The following is a 13,214-nucleotide window of genomic DNA, read 5'->3' on the forward strand; positions in this document are numbered from 1 at the left end:
TGTTACATTGCAAATCCCTTCTCTCTTCTTCTTCTCTTCTCTTCTTCTTCTCTTCTCTTCTCTTCCTCTTATTTCTGGCCGGCCATATTGTCAAGAAAACTTAATGGTGGTAATCTGGAAGGAGCTTTTGTCTGTCACACTACCAGCCCCTACAAGTCCTTCCCCGATTGATTTAGATTCATTTCCCATATTCTCCTTCCTGACTGAGCAAAAATATCACACTTCCCAGCACTTTTCTGATAAGAGAAGTGATTTCCTCTTTAAAAAATAGCAGTCAAGCTGAAACCAATCGGCTGCAGCACAAAACTGGTCGTTCCAGCAAGGAAAAAACCTAGAAAACAGAGGAGAACACAAGAGAAGTTCCAGCCGCAACTTCCAGAGACTTCAGAAAGCTCTCCACTTGCAGTCGATCTCTAAACAAATAAAAAAACTGCCCAGAAAATACTGAGCACCACTTTGGCCTGAGGTTTAACCCCTAAACCTCAATCGAACAAGTCTCTCTGATTCCTCCTGGTCACTGGGCAAAACAGAAAACAGGGAGGTGCAGAAACAGTGCACCGAACTCCACTGATCTCCAAGAATCAGCCAAAAAAGTTTGAAAACTCCAGCTCTAATGGAGTCTCATGTAGCCGGTTGGGCTAAGCATACATGAGACCTAAACCAAACCTAAACCTGCTTTGATACCAACTTGAAACACAACTGCAGCAGTCCTAGGTTAGTTCGAAATCTGTTCAAGAGAAGAAAAGAAGAAGAAAAAAGGAGAAAAGAAGAAGAGGAGAGGAGAAGAAGGAATGAGAGAAAGAGAGAGCAGAATGAATTAGTTCTGCTGCCCCCCTCATTGGCTTTTATATTACTTGAGAAAAATAAGATACAGTGACAAAAATACCCCTGTCAGCTGTGACAGAGAGAAAAAAACAAGTACAACAGTCTGAAACAAAACAAATAAGGTATCCCTAGAACATATAGAACCAACTAGGTATCCCTAACTACATCTCTACAACTATCAAAAAAAGAGTGCCTTATCATCTAGGTGTCACCTTGACAACTATCCTATGCACATGTAGTGATGAATATTAACAAAGATGGGTTGGTGGGATTCTATGCACAGAGTGCACCATTATTTAGATAGAACTATGCAACTTATATAGTCATCTCTACCATGTAGAGATACCAATCTCTAGCTATCTCTTGATTGTTGGAGTCTCTATACAAAGTGAACATCCTTTCTATGGCATTTAAATTTATTTGTATTTTATATAATGTTACTTTTACCATGTAAAGATGCTTCTATGATTCTATCTGATTGTCTCTTGATTTCCAGGCTATTGAAGATTTGACCAAGGCATTGGAGTTTGAGCCAAACTCATCAGATATCTTACATGAAAGGGGTATAAATGCTCAGCTCATCTTTCCTGCACCATCATTTCACATTCTTTCTCATGTACTTAACCTTTTTGCTTTCCCTGTCATTTTCATAATGTATTGAAGAAGATATTGGATTTGAGGATTATGGGAGAAGGCACTCCTTTAACTGTTGTTGTTATTGGTCATTTTTGTTGTTGATCTAGGGAGCAAGCTTGCTAGTAAGGTTGTTTTGTGAAGAACTCTAAACAAACAAGGAGTCTTCCACATGGCAAGAAGCTTTGGGGCCAAAAGGAGTTCCAATGTTCTTCTCCCATCCTTTGTAAATTTCAGCTGCAAAATACTTATGTCTTTAATATAGTTTATTCTTTTTAGGAGTATTTTAAGTTGAAAAAGGTTGAAAGTTCAAGGGTATTATTGGATGGAGTAAAGTCCAATACAAGGTGAGGTGAAGCCAATGTGGTATGCTAGCAAATTCGACCATGTTGTGGAAATAGGTGGAGTTGCCTAGGTAGTTTCACTACATAGAAGGCTCACTTGCATAGAAGACCACTCAAAGCACCAATGAGAAATGTGGTTCACAATTTTGATATTGATGGACATTTCATCATGTAGAAATGAAGAAATATTAGGGATTTCTTGCTGATTTTATTAAGATATCTAGAAAATCTAGAGAAATTGGAGAAAGATGCCTAAAGCATAGATGGTTTATTTTCCTGTGCATCTTTCTTTGGTTTGCTCACTCATATTAATCCTATGGGGGTAAACTTTCCAGTGAGAGAAATTTGGACTAAACCGATCCCTCCAAAAGTACAAGCTTTCTGTTGGGAAGTGTTCCTAGGGAAGGTAAACACTTGTGATGTGCTACAGAAAAGAATTGCTTCTCTCCTCATGTGTGTGTCCTTTGTTTGGGATGTGGTGAAACTCTAACCCACTTACTATTATCTTGCTCTTTTGCTTCTGGTATTTGGAATGTTGTTTGTTCTCTCTTTGGATGCAGATGGGCTCCCCCACAGGATGTGGTAAGTCTATTCAGCCCCTCTTTCCTGTGGCAACAGAAGAAACAGGGGAAAATGCATATGGAAGGCAGTGAGAGAAGCTACAGTATGGACTATATGGGAGGAAAGAAACCTAAGAATCTTTTCAGGAAAAAGCAAAACAATGGAGGAAGTTATTGAAGCCATAAAAATCAGAACTGCACATTAGGTGAAGAGCATGGAGATATTCAGAAACTACTCCATGAATGAGATACTAAGAAATTAGGCTGAAATAGCACAAACAGATGTACCCAAAGTTCTTGTAAGCATGGAATGGAAGCCACCAGCATGGAACAAACTAAAACTGAATTTTGATGGGAGTTCTCTTGGCAACCCTGGAAGGGTAGGCATTGGGGGTGTGTTTAGAAATTATCTGGGTGTGGTGGTGGCACTCTACTCTGGACCAATAGGTTATGGTGACTCAATACAGGCTGAATCTCTAGCCCTACTTCAAGGTCTAAAGATGGCTGAGCAGAGGAACAACAGACTTAGAAATTGAAGGAGACTCTCTATTGGTCATCTCTTGGGCCAAAAACATCACATCAGCACCTTGGAAGCTCAAGTTTATTTTTAGAGAAATTGACACACTTGCAAGGAAGTTCAACTCTCAGTTTGGTTGGGTTAAAAGGGATGCAAATGGGATGACTGATACCCTAGCTAAACAAGGGGCGAATAGATCTTCATTGTATTGGGCAGAATTGTAACTGATTGTTGGAGATTGCAATTTATTCCTATGCAATCTTTAGCTATTGTATGTTAATCTCTCTGTTATTAATGAAAGATTTTTACTGATTAAAGAAGATGCCTAAAGCATAGCATTTGTTAATGGGAGTCCTTGGATTGTTAGAAACAATATTTTAAAACATGAAGGCGTGACGTGAGGTGTTGCACTACCTAGAGGCACGAGGAAGAAGGAGGAGGAGGGGGAGGAGGAAGAAGAGGAAGGAGGATCTCATTTTTCTTTTCTCTCTTTTTCTCTCTCTCTCTCTCTTTTTATTTCCCTTCCCTTTCTTTTCTTTTCCTTTCCTTTTTTTTTCCTTTTTTTTTCTGTCTTCTCATATGAGGACGCCTCATGAAAAAGGTGTATGAGGTGTACATTGGTGACATTTTGGGTGTCAATGCCTCTAGCACGCCTTATAGGTGTCAATGGCTCAATGCCTCTAGTATATGCCTCAAGGCATTTTGGTGGCACCTTGCTTGGAGGCGCGCCTCCAGGCATATGGCTTCCATGCCTTTTAAAACACTGGCTAGAAGTATAATTTCATGTTTAAGACTCAAAAAGAACCATAGCAAACAATTGTGCATATCAATAAAGAAAAGATTGAGACTAAAATAGGTATGTTGATTACTAAAGGTGTTCAATTCATTACTATCAAAGGAACATGTATGACCATTAGAGTTTAGGAAAAGTTTTAGTGCCAACTGCAACTTGACACAACCCTCCTTTATCCAGACTTGGGAGTTGGAACCTGTGGTATAAGGCAAGCTCACACCAGTGGTATAAGAAAATATTTGGCTCCACGCCTTTTAAAACACTGACTAAAAGTATAAATTTCATGTTTAAGACTCAAAAGAACCATAGCAAGCAATTATGCATATCAAATAAGAAAAGATAGAGACTAAAATAGGTACATTGAGTCATTGATTACTAAAGGTGTTCATTCTTTACTATCAAAGGAACATATTTCATTGTCTTTTAGTTTAAATTAATTGAATGCATATGTTACACCGATATAATTATGTTTATCTTATAAGTTTTCTTAATTTTTCCTTTTCCTTTCTTTGTTATTTAATAAATTGATTTATATATTTACTATGGAACAACATTTCTATAATACATGAGATGTACAATATCAAGATCCATGACCATTAGAGTTTAGTAAAAGTTTTTAGTGCCAACTGCTACTTGATGCAACCCTCCTTTATCCGGACTTGGGACTGGTGGTATAAGACAACTTCACACTTGTGGTGTAATACATGAGATGTTGTGGTCACGCATAGAAAGACATGTCTGAGGTGGGGAGGCCAGAGGTGAGTGCTGATGGTTGGTTTTCGTCTTTCAATTCTGATGGCCCTGGGAGTGGGGTCCACTTCTTAAATTTGAAAGTCAAGTTTAAAGTTAGAGAACTCAAAGTAAAATTTTGAGAATTTTAAAAAGAAAAAAAGTTTTAAGTTTTCCGCTCCAAAGATTGTAGAAGGAAGACTGAGGAATGGGTTTGGAAAATTGTTAGATATGACAGCGTAGAGAAGGAAAATGTGCTCTCGATGCCGCGAGTTGCCTTTTGTGGCTAGTGATTCAAGTGCACAAAGTGGGGGTTTTCCTGTTGCAGACAAAGAGGGTAACCAGAAGGTAGGTACATTTAAGCTTAAGTTTTGGCTTGTTTTGGGTTGAGCTCCAAGGAAGCATTTCAGGGAGGGAGTTGGGATTCAGTGTCTCTGTCGGCTGTAGGTTTAGAAGGGGGGGAAGAGGAAAAGAAGCTAGATTTAGGAAGGAAAAGTGGAGGAAGATGGGACTGATAAAGAGGGAGATGGGGAGATAGGTGAGAGGTTTGAAGATTAAAGCTCGGAAGTAAGTTGTGACTCTAAGGATGTTGGTAAGGAGAGAATAGTGTATTTTTTTGTATTAAAATTTTCTTTTAATGAATTTTACTTTCAACTCTTAAAAAAATGGTTTCCTTTTCCTTTTAAGTTTCTTTGTAATCAGTTGAGAGAAGCTGCAGCTTGCACCTCTCCACGGGCTGTTGTATGAGATCTTCATTATCTTTTGAAGTAATAAAATTATCTTTATTCATAAAAAAAACTTGTAAATTTACACATAGTTCTCATACAATCCTAGGGATCTATATCACTTGAAGTAACCCCGAAAAAATTGGTTTTTGTCTGCTCCTTGTTTAGCTAGAGTTTCTTCCATGCTATTTGCCAATCTTGGTGTCCATACCACTTGAGCCCTGAGTTCTGTTATTAAATGATTTGTCTCCCTTACTATGTGCCTATACAGCCATGGTCCTGGTTTGTTTTGTGATGTCCAGCACACCATTACCTGAGTTTTGCCTTCCACCACAAGATCTCTGTAGTTACTTTAATGATTCTCCTAGGCCTATATGTCCTGGGAACAAAGCCAACATAACTCCATTATCATCTCTAAAACCATGATCCAAATGTGATCTTCCTGGTTTTTCAAAACTACATCTGTTAAAGTTGAACTTTAAACTGTTTATGCTTGGTGGACTCCAAATTGCTTGTATATGTCTCCTTGCTGGTATGGAATTCACAACTGTTATCCATCCTCTTACGATCCTCAATTGAAGATGGATTGAAAATCTCCATTGATTTTATCCAATGAGCATGCAATACATATATTATGTGTATACATACATACATACATACATATATATCATATATTTTTGTATATATTGATCTAGTATTTATACATACAACCAACAAAATATTTTATGAATCTCCATTTTTTCTTTTTGGGAAAAACTCAGATGATTTTGGTAATGTTAAAAAAATTCATTGATATTCTGATATTTTTGAATGTTAAATGTTTAATTGTTTGGTGACTTTTGAAAAATCTCCAATATATCAGCTATATGCCTATATGTTGGTGATATAAGGGGGAATTTTTTTTAGGACTCACTTTTCTGTTGTAAAAGGAAGTTTCATCAAGAAGAACACAAGCTCTGGTGATGAGACATCGTCAACATCTCCAAAGTGCACAAGCTGAACTCCCTCTTCTATCATAACAAAATCACCACAACAAACAGAAAAGGACAAAATAAAGAAAAAAGAAAAAAACACCTTCAGCACCTCCCCTACAAATTTCCAATTCCTATCAGTCAACACTAACCGGCAAGACTGTGCCACAATTTCCTTCAGATCCCCCTTAAACATCTAAAACTTGTTAATATCACCCCCTAGAGAAAGAGTGGGATTTCAGTGAAATTTCATTAAATCTCATTGCTATTGCAAACCATGCTGAGAATGAGTAAGCATGATACAGGTTAAGAGTCCTAGAATATCTAGGGGAAGATGGAAAAAGATACTGTGTGGACTGTTACTGATTAAAGGATTAAACTATAACTCTTTTTTTTTTGTATAATGAATATAGAGTTGAGATGGTCTTTTGTAAAGCTCTGATGCCAATCTTCTCATTTTTTTTAAAGACTGCTGTAATTTGGTCTTTTTTCTATAATGCAATCCTATACATTCCTTAAAAAAAAATATTGATTGAATCAGTGAAAAAAAACCCTAAGAACTCATAATTAAATAGGGGATGTGGTCCTTACAAAGTGGAATTGCAAAATATAATTCATATAGCAGATCCCAAATAGTTGTCATAAGGCTTTATTGAGTTGAGTAGGAATTTAATAATCCAGGCAATTGGTGATTGGAGGAGTTTCTATATAGATAGTAAAATCATGGTAATCCAAGCCTACTTGATTGTTGGGATCAGCTGACTTAGTCAACTGCAAGTGCCAAACTCTTCTCTCTTCTCAAAGGTTTCAGATTATCAAAATCCACGAGCCACTAGGGGATTTCTTAGGACTTTCTCAAATTGTCATAGGTTGGATAAATCCGAATTTGCTATCTTTTTAAAGGCAAGGCTTTTGATACCTAGATTGAATGCCTCATATTAGGCTCCAAGATTGGCCATTTTGATGGTAGATTATCAATCTATGCATTTTCGAGTGGGCTGTTAGCCTGTTATGAGGTATCCTTTGCCAAGCTGAGATTTTCCTGGGCATATTTGTATGAGTAACCCACACGAGGGCCTGAGATGTTCTGTCTTTTATTTCTTCATGAGATTTGGATTCTGTATTTATTCATTAATATTCTCATATTTTGACACTTTATTTAGTACTAAACAATAAAAAAAAAATTATTTTAGGCAAAGAGGTCATGTTATGTTTTCATTTGTATTTCATCAGCTACTTACAGGAAAATGGCATACAATGATACTCAAACCTGAAACTAATGCAGGAATTGTTAGATTCAAGTTCAAGGATTACAATGCAGCTGTTGAAGATCTATCTTCATGTGTGGCAGTTGATAAGAATAATAAATCTGCATTTACTTACTTAGTGAGTAGCTAAAACCTTATACTTTCAAGAGTTGAGGATTTGTTTTATTCACACAACATTGGTCCCTCCTATTTGGGAGGGGTGGAGTGGATACAAACTTAACCTTCAACATTTTTTGTTCACAAAGTGGAACCTCTCACAAATACCTTCATATTTTTTTTTGCACAATGCTGGTTCCAGTATATTCAAATATAAAGTATTTCCAGGAGTTGAAGATAATATTAATAAAGATCCATGCATTTATCTTCTGTTAGGATTTGTAAAATTTTGGATTGAGTGTTTTTTTTTTCCATTTGTAGGGTTTGGCATTATCTCAAATTGGTGAGTACACAAGGGCTGAAGAGTCACATAAGAAATCAATACAACTCGATCCAAATTTCCTTGAGGGATGGGCCCATCTTGCACAGGTATCCTTGTGAAGATATGTGCTATGACTTTGTTTTCTTTATTATTATTTTTTAATTTTTTGGTTTTGGTACAATATAACTTTGTTTTCTTTATTCTTTTTAATTTTGTATACAATCTGCAAGGTGACAAATGGATTGCATGTTCTATTGTTAGTATCCTGTGGTATAGTTGTTGAGAATAGATGCTTTGTGGAACATTTGTTTTGAGAAACATGGAAGTAGATCTTCCTAGTATCAAAATTTACTATGCAAGAGGGACAATTCCTGCTAAAACAAGGAAAATTAGTGGTCAACTTCCAAGGACGTGATAAAGCAGCTCTGTTGGAGAGTCCCACACCCTAGTCATAAACATTCATGAGCAAGACTATGAATTCTCCTGGTCATAAAATTCCATAAGCTACTTGCTTTGAAGGGAAGTCTCCAAGAAAAAGAAAATCAGGGCCTTAAATATTGAGTCATAGACAGGTAGGTTACAGAACATTGATTAGTTGAGCTTGACCTTTAGTAAGATGAAGTTCCTAACATAGTTCTGGTAGATGGAAGGTGTTATGTGCCTTGGGAGAACTTGCCCCTAAAAGCTAGCTGTTACCGGGAGGGAACCCAAGCACATATATACCCCACAACAGTATCCCATACTACCAATTTGGGATATCTCACATTAGCATCCCATATTACCAATGTGGGACAAATGGATCATAACATTCCACCACGCTCCGCAGTCCTGGCGCCCACGCAGATTGGCTTTGCACTAGTCCACCTAGTCCCAGCTGAACACTGCAATACCGATGTCACCACCTGCACCGCACGATTGCAACTAGGAGGCATAGTGTAGGCTCTGATACCATTTGTTACGTGCCTTTGGAGAACTCACCCCTAAAAGCTAGCTGTTAGAGGAAGGGAACCCAAGCACATCTATACCCCACAGCCACAAAAGCATCCCATAATACCAATGTGGGATATCTCATATTAGCATCCCATACTACCAATGTGGGACAAATGGATTGTAACAGAAGGCAAGGTCGATGGGTAGCCTTGCTTCAAAATCCAACAAAGTATGCTCTGAATCTAGGGGAAAATCCAGAGAATAGTTGCTGGTTTTCTTCTAAGCAGGGAACTACTAGAAAGTAACAAAAGAAAGAAGTAACCACGTGTTTCTCCAACAATGATTTCAAGAGAAGAAAGTAGCTATTGAGAAAAAGAAATTAACTCATTCAATTCTGCTGTTTTGGACAAATTTACATGTATATCTAGACTAGTAAAGCTACAGTTGACTCCTAATTAGAATCCTAGTACTCTTTAAAAAAAGAAACTCAAGAAAATAAAAACTTCTTACATAGAAACCAGAAAATGGAAACTCCTAAAATAGAAAGCAGAAAATATAAACTATTCAAAATAGTAGTTGCCTAAAAATTTCCTAAACAAGAAAAGGCAGAGAGACATGAATGAGGTGAGGAATCAGGGATCCTGGTGAGCTTGTTGATGTTTTACTTTCTAGTTGATTGTGGATGTCTAGAAGCATGGGTGATGCTTGTTGTGGTGCGTTGATTGGTTTTAGTGCAGGGTAGCCTTGTTTAAGGATGGTCAGTTGGATGTCTTTGGTTGTGAGGTTCGTGGATGCTTTTTGTGGCACTGGGGGGGGTGTTCTTTCTTTGTATGGAAATTGTTAGTAGAGAGAATTGTGCAGGCTTGATTCTTTATATTTGTCATTCCCTGCTTTTCTTTGACTTATTTTCTTTTTGTCTTTACTCCTTTGGCAGAGTCTTTACTTGTATACTTTTTTTTTTGTTTAACACATCTTTTGTAATGGCTCAAATAAAGATAGTTTTGATTTACATGTGAGATGTGACATGCAGTTTTACCAAGATTTAGCAAACCCAATAAAGGCTTTGCAGTGCCTTGAACATGTTCTTCAAATTGATGGAAGGTAACGTTGATACTAATATTCTTTTCCATTATTTTCTCTTAAAATATACTTTGTAGTCAGAATCTTCTGATGGTATAGGTTTGCCAAAGCTTATCACTTGCGTGGGTTGCTACGCCATGGAATGGGAGAGCACAGGTAGTCTTTCAGTTTTCTTTCGGATTATCTCAGATTAGTCTTAGCCACCAACACAAACCGAACAAGACTCACAGAGGCACAGACCTTTTTTTGATTTTAAGAAAGATAACTTGTATTATAAACAAAAAGAGGAAGAGTGTACATGAGAGGATGTACAGAGCCTTAAACAGATAATATGGCATTACATTTGCACTAACTCAAAGAGAAGAAAGACTACCAAGCACTTAACTATGAAAACAACCAAGAAAACACTAAAAACTAAAAATGAACAAAATACAAACTATATAACTGATTCAACAGAGACTTTGTCTTTGACTAAAACATTTTCATCCATTCTGGAACTTCACCCATGAGAGTTTTAGATTCAAATAGGCCAAGCTGGGCAGCCAAGTGTGCACAAGGTTGGCTTCTCTTCTCACATGTCTGAAGACCACTTCCAAGCCCTGGAATAAATATCTTTTATAAAAAAAATACAATCTCTTTTACAGGAAAAAGCTGCACCATGGTGGAGGGTTCAAGACCTCCAGTTGCTTGCAATAACTTTCAACTTCCTCTCATAACAACTTTAAAACATTGACCAACTCCAATGCCTCCATAACTGCATGAGCTTCAGCTTGTTGGGGAGTTGATGCAGAACATTTCCTGAACTTGGATGTGAAAAGAACTCCCTTGCTGTCTCTTACCAAATATCCAAAAGCAGCTCTTTTATTTTGCAAAAGGGTTCAATTTAGTCCATCCTCCATTTGGTCACTTCTGAAAGCAACTGACTTGCTTGTTCAAGTGGGTTCCAAGGTTGGCTAACGTGGTTGATGATAGCCTAGCTAAGGCAGGGGCCTCTAACCAATGGTTTTTGTGGGGTATTGCTGGGCCAGGTTCTGATTTGTAATTCTCAAATCTCAATATATAGCTTTGTTTGTATTGTCAGCTGGTTAGCTGTTCTTGGTTGTAATGGTCTCTTCTGATTTCTATTGTCTCTTCTGTTCTTGGTTGTTCTGGTTAGCAACTGACCTGCAAACCCCATTATTTTTCTTGACAGGTAGTGAATAATCATATTAAATTTATAAATTGTTATAAAAGGATGTGCAAGAAAAGATCCACCTAAAGATCATGGCTCTGACAAGGATAACAAGAAAAGATCCCCTAGCCAAGCCAGGATCCAAAGAAAAAAGATAGATCATAGAAAGTACAATATTTCATTGGGCTGCTTGTAAAAATATGATTTTGCTTCTTTTTTTTTTTATTTCTTGAGAAATATGAAGTACAGTTCATTAGTATGGTAGGGCAATAAAAGTACATAAGGGATACTTTTAACTCCCAGATACAGTAAGAGATTGCCTGCACATGGATAAAAATGGTGGTTTCCAGTTAGCTCAGGAAAGGGTGGATTTTGGAGATGGATAGAATCTCATGGATTTGCCGCTTCATGGGGAAAAATTCACATGGAGCAGTTTGAGATCATGCCCATCTTTATCCAAATTGGATAGATTTTTGATTGACAGTAGGTGAGAAGATCATTTTGGTGAAATTTCTTAACAGGCCTTGCCTTGGCCAATGTTTGATAACAAGCCAGTTACTGTACAGGTCAAGAACTCATTTAAGAAACAAGGAGCTCCATTTTGTTTGTTTGAGGTCTCAGGTTTCCTTGAAAATTTGGAGGGATGAGAAGTATGCTCGAACCCACAAGGGGTACAATATGAGAGTGGTGTTTGTGAGTTCAACTGAAGGAACTTTTGATAGGCTCAGGTTGCTAAATAGAAGTTTGGTAGGGCATTTTGTCAATGCTGAACCAGTTGTGGAAGAGATTTGGGCTTGGGCTTTGGCTGAATGGAAACTGAATGAGCCTTTCCAGGTGAGGAGACTTAATGTAGGTTCTTTTCTTTTTGCATTTAGTAGCAAAGATGAAACTCTGGATGTTCTTAATCGTGAACAACATCAAATACGCTATCCAGAGTTAAGGTTGGGAAGATGGAACCCTCTTGTTGGGGCTCTAAGAAACTTGGGGCCCTCAAGTTTTGTCTGGATAAATTTTTTTGGCATCCCTCTGCACGCATGGAGTTTTCAAACGCTCAGGACGATTTGAGAAATGTGTGGTAGTTTACGCTTTGTTGATTCAAGAACCATTGCTTGGAAAAACCTCTTTTCTGCGCGTATCCTAATTCAGGTAGAGGAAGCCCACCTTGTTCTTGATTCTTTATTGCTTCATTACGGTGGAGAACCGTATGACTTAAGAGTTGTGGTTGAAGGGTCTTACCCTGGTAGATGGCTTGAAAACATGGTTGCATGGACAAAGTGGTGTAATATCTTTGCATTGACTGGTCCGAAGCTGAGGAAGTCGATTGGGCTCCAAATAAAAGTTGAGTGAGAGGTTGAAGGTGAGGGCATTTTTGGAACAAAAGTTGCTAATAATAAGAGGGGGCAGTGGGTTGGGGCTGATTGAGTTTTGAGACATTGGGAAGGTGGAGAGGGCTGACTCTGGGGAGTGGGGACCACTCAAAGCTGGCTAAATAAGTAATTGAAAGTGGCACATGTGGCTTAGAAGTTAATATAGAGGGAGGGGAGCAAGAGACGAAAGGTCACATGGGGGACCAATTTAATAAGGGGTCAGGGCCAGATGAAGGAGTTGGAAAGGCTTCACTGCTTTCTATTGAGGAGATAACTGTTGGTTATTGTTTTGGGCTGATATCACTTGTTTTTATTTACATAACATAGTTACGGAGTTATTGGGCCCAAGGCCCATTAGTTTATGTTTAAGTTATAAGTGTTTATTTAGTTTTTACAAGTAGCCGACTTACTAAGGGCATACTTGTCTTTGTATTCCGTTTTTATTTGTGACTATATAATCTAATGAAAGGGGCGGCCAGACCTAATTTTTGGCTTCTCCCATTCTCTTCAATTTCTCTCCTCTTTTCTTCTCTGCACAAACCTTCTCTTCTCTTTCTTTTCCTCTTTCTTACACAGGTTTTATATCAAAACACATCTTCTAAACTTTTCTTCTTGGTAACTGCACCCTTCTTATACTTGATTAGTCCTGGATAAATCTATTTCCATTGAAAGAAGTGATTGAGTCTTTGATGTTTTACCAAACTAGTTATGTTACAGTAGGCATCTCCTGGAGGAGGCATCTTCTTGTGCCTGCCCTGGATTGTTGTTATTGTTGGTTGGTTTATTTAAAACTTTACCTTTTTATAAAAACAGCTGTCTATTAGGAAATTATGGTCTTACTAACACTAGAAGCTAAAAGGAATTTATTCTATCTGATGCTTAT

At 37.7% G+C, this 13,214-nt stretch overlaps 1 protein-coding gene across 2 annotated transcripts in view; it reads left to right on the forward strand.

The window, feature by feature from the left end:
- SRFR1 (Tetratricopeptide repeat (TPR)-like superfamily protein) overlaps window positions 1-13,214 on the forward strand; it is a 71,228-nt gene that overhangs the window by 34,013 nt on the left and 24,001 nt on the right. For both annotated transcript variants that reach the window (XM_010273456.3, XM_088887186.1), the window contains exons 7-11: window positions 1,322-1,388; window positions 7,383-7,483; window positions 7,783-7,890; window positions 9,744-9,814; window positions 9,893-9,949. In XM_010273456.3, the coding sequence (XP_010271758.1) occupies window positions 1,322-1,388; window positions 7,383-7,483; window positions 7,783-7,890; window positions 9,744-9,814; window positions 9,893-9,949 (404 nt within the window). The remainder of the gene's footprint in view (window positions 1-1,321; window positions 1,389-7,382; window positions 7,484-7,782; window positions 7,891-9,743; window positions 9,815-9,892; window positions 9,950-13,214) is intronic.

This window comes from Nelumbo nucifera, chromosome 5 (assembly GCF_055504915.1).
Source record: "Nelumbo nucifera cultivar China Antique chromosome 5, China Antique-T2T, whole genome shotgun sequence".
Taxonomy (NCBI): Eukaryota; Viridiplantae; Streptophyta; class Magnoliopsida; order Proteales; family Nelumbonaceae; genus Nelumbo; species Nelumbo nucifera.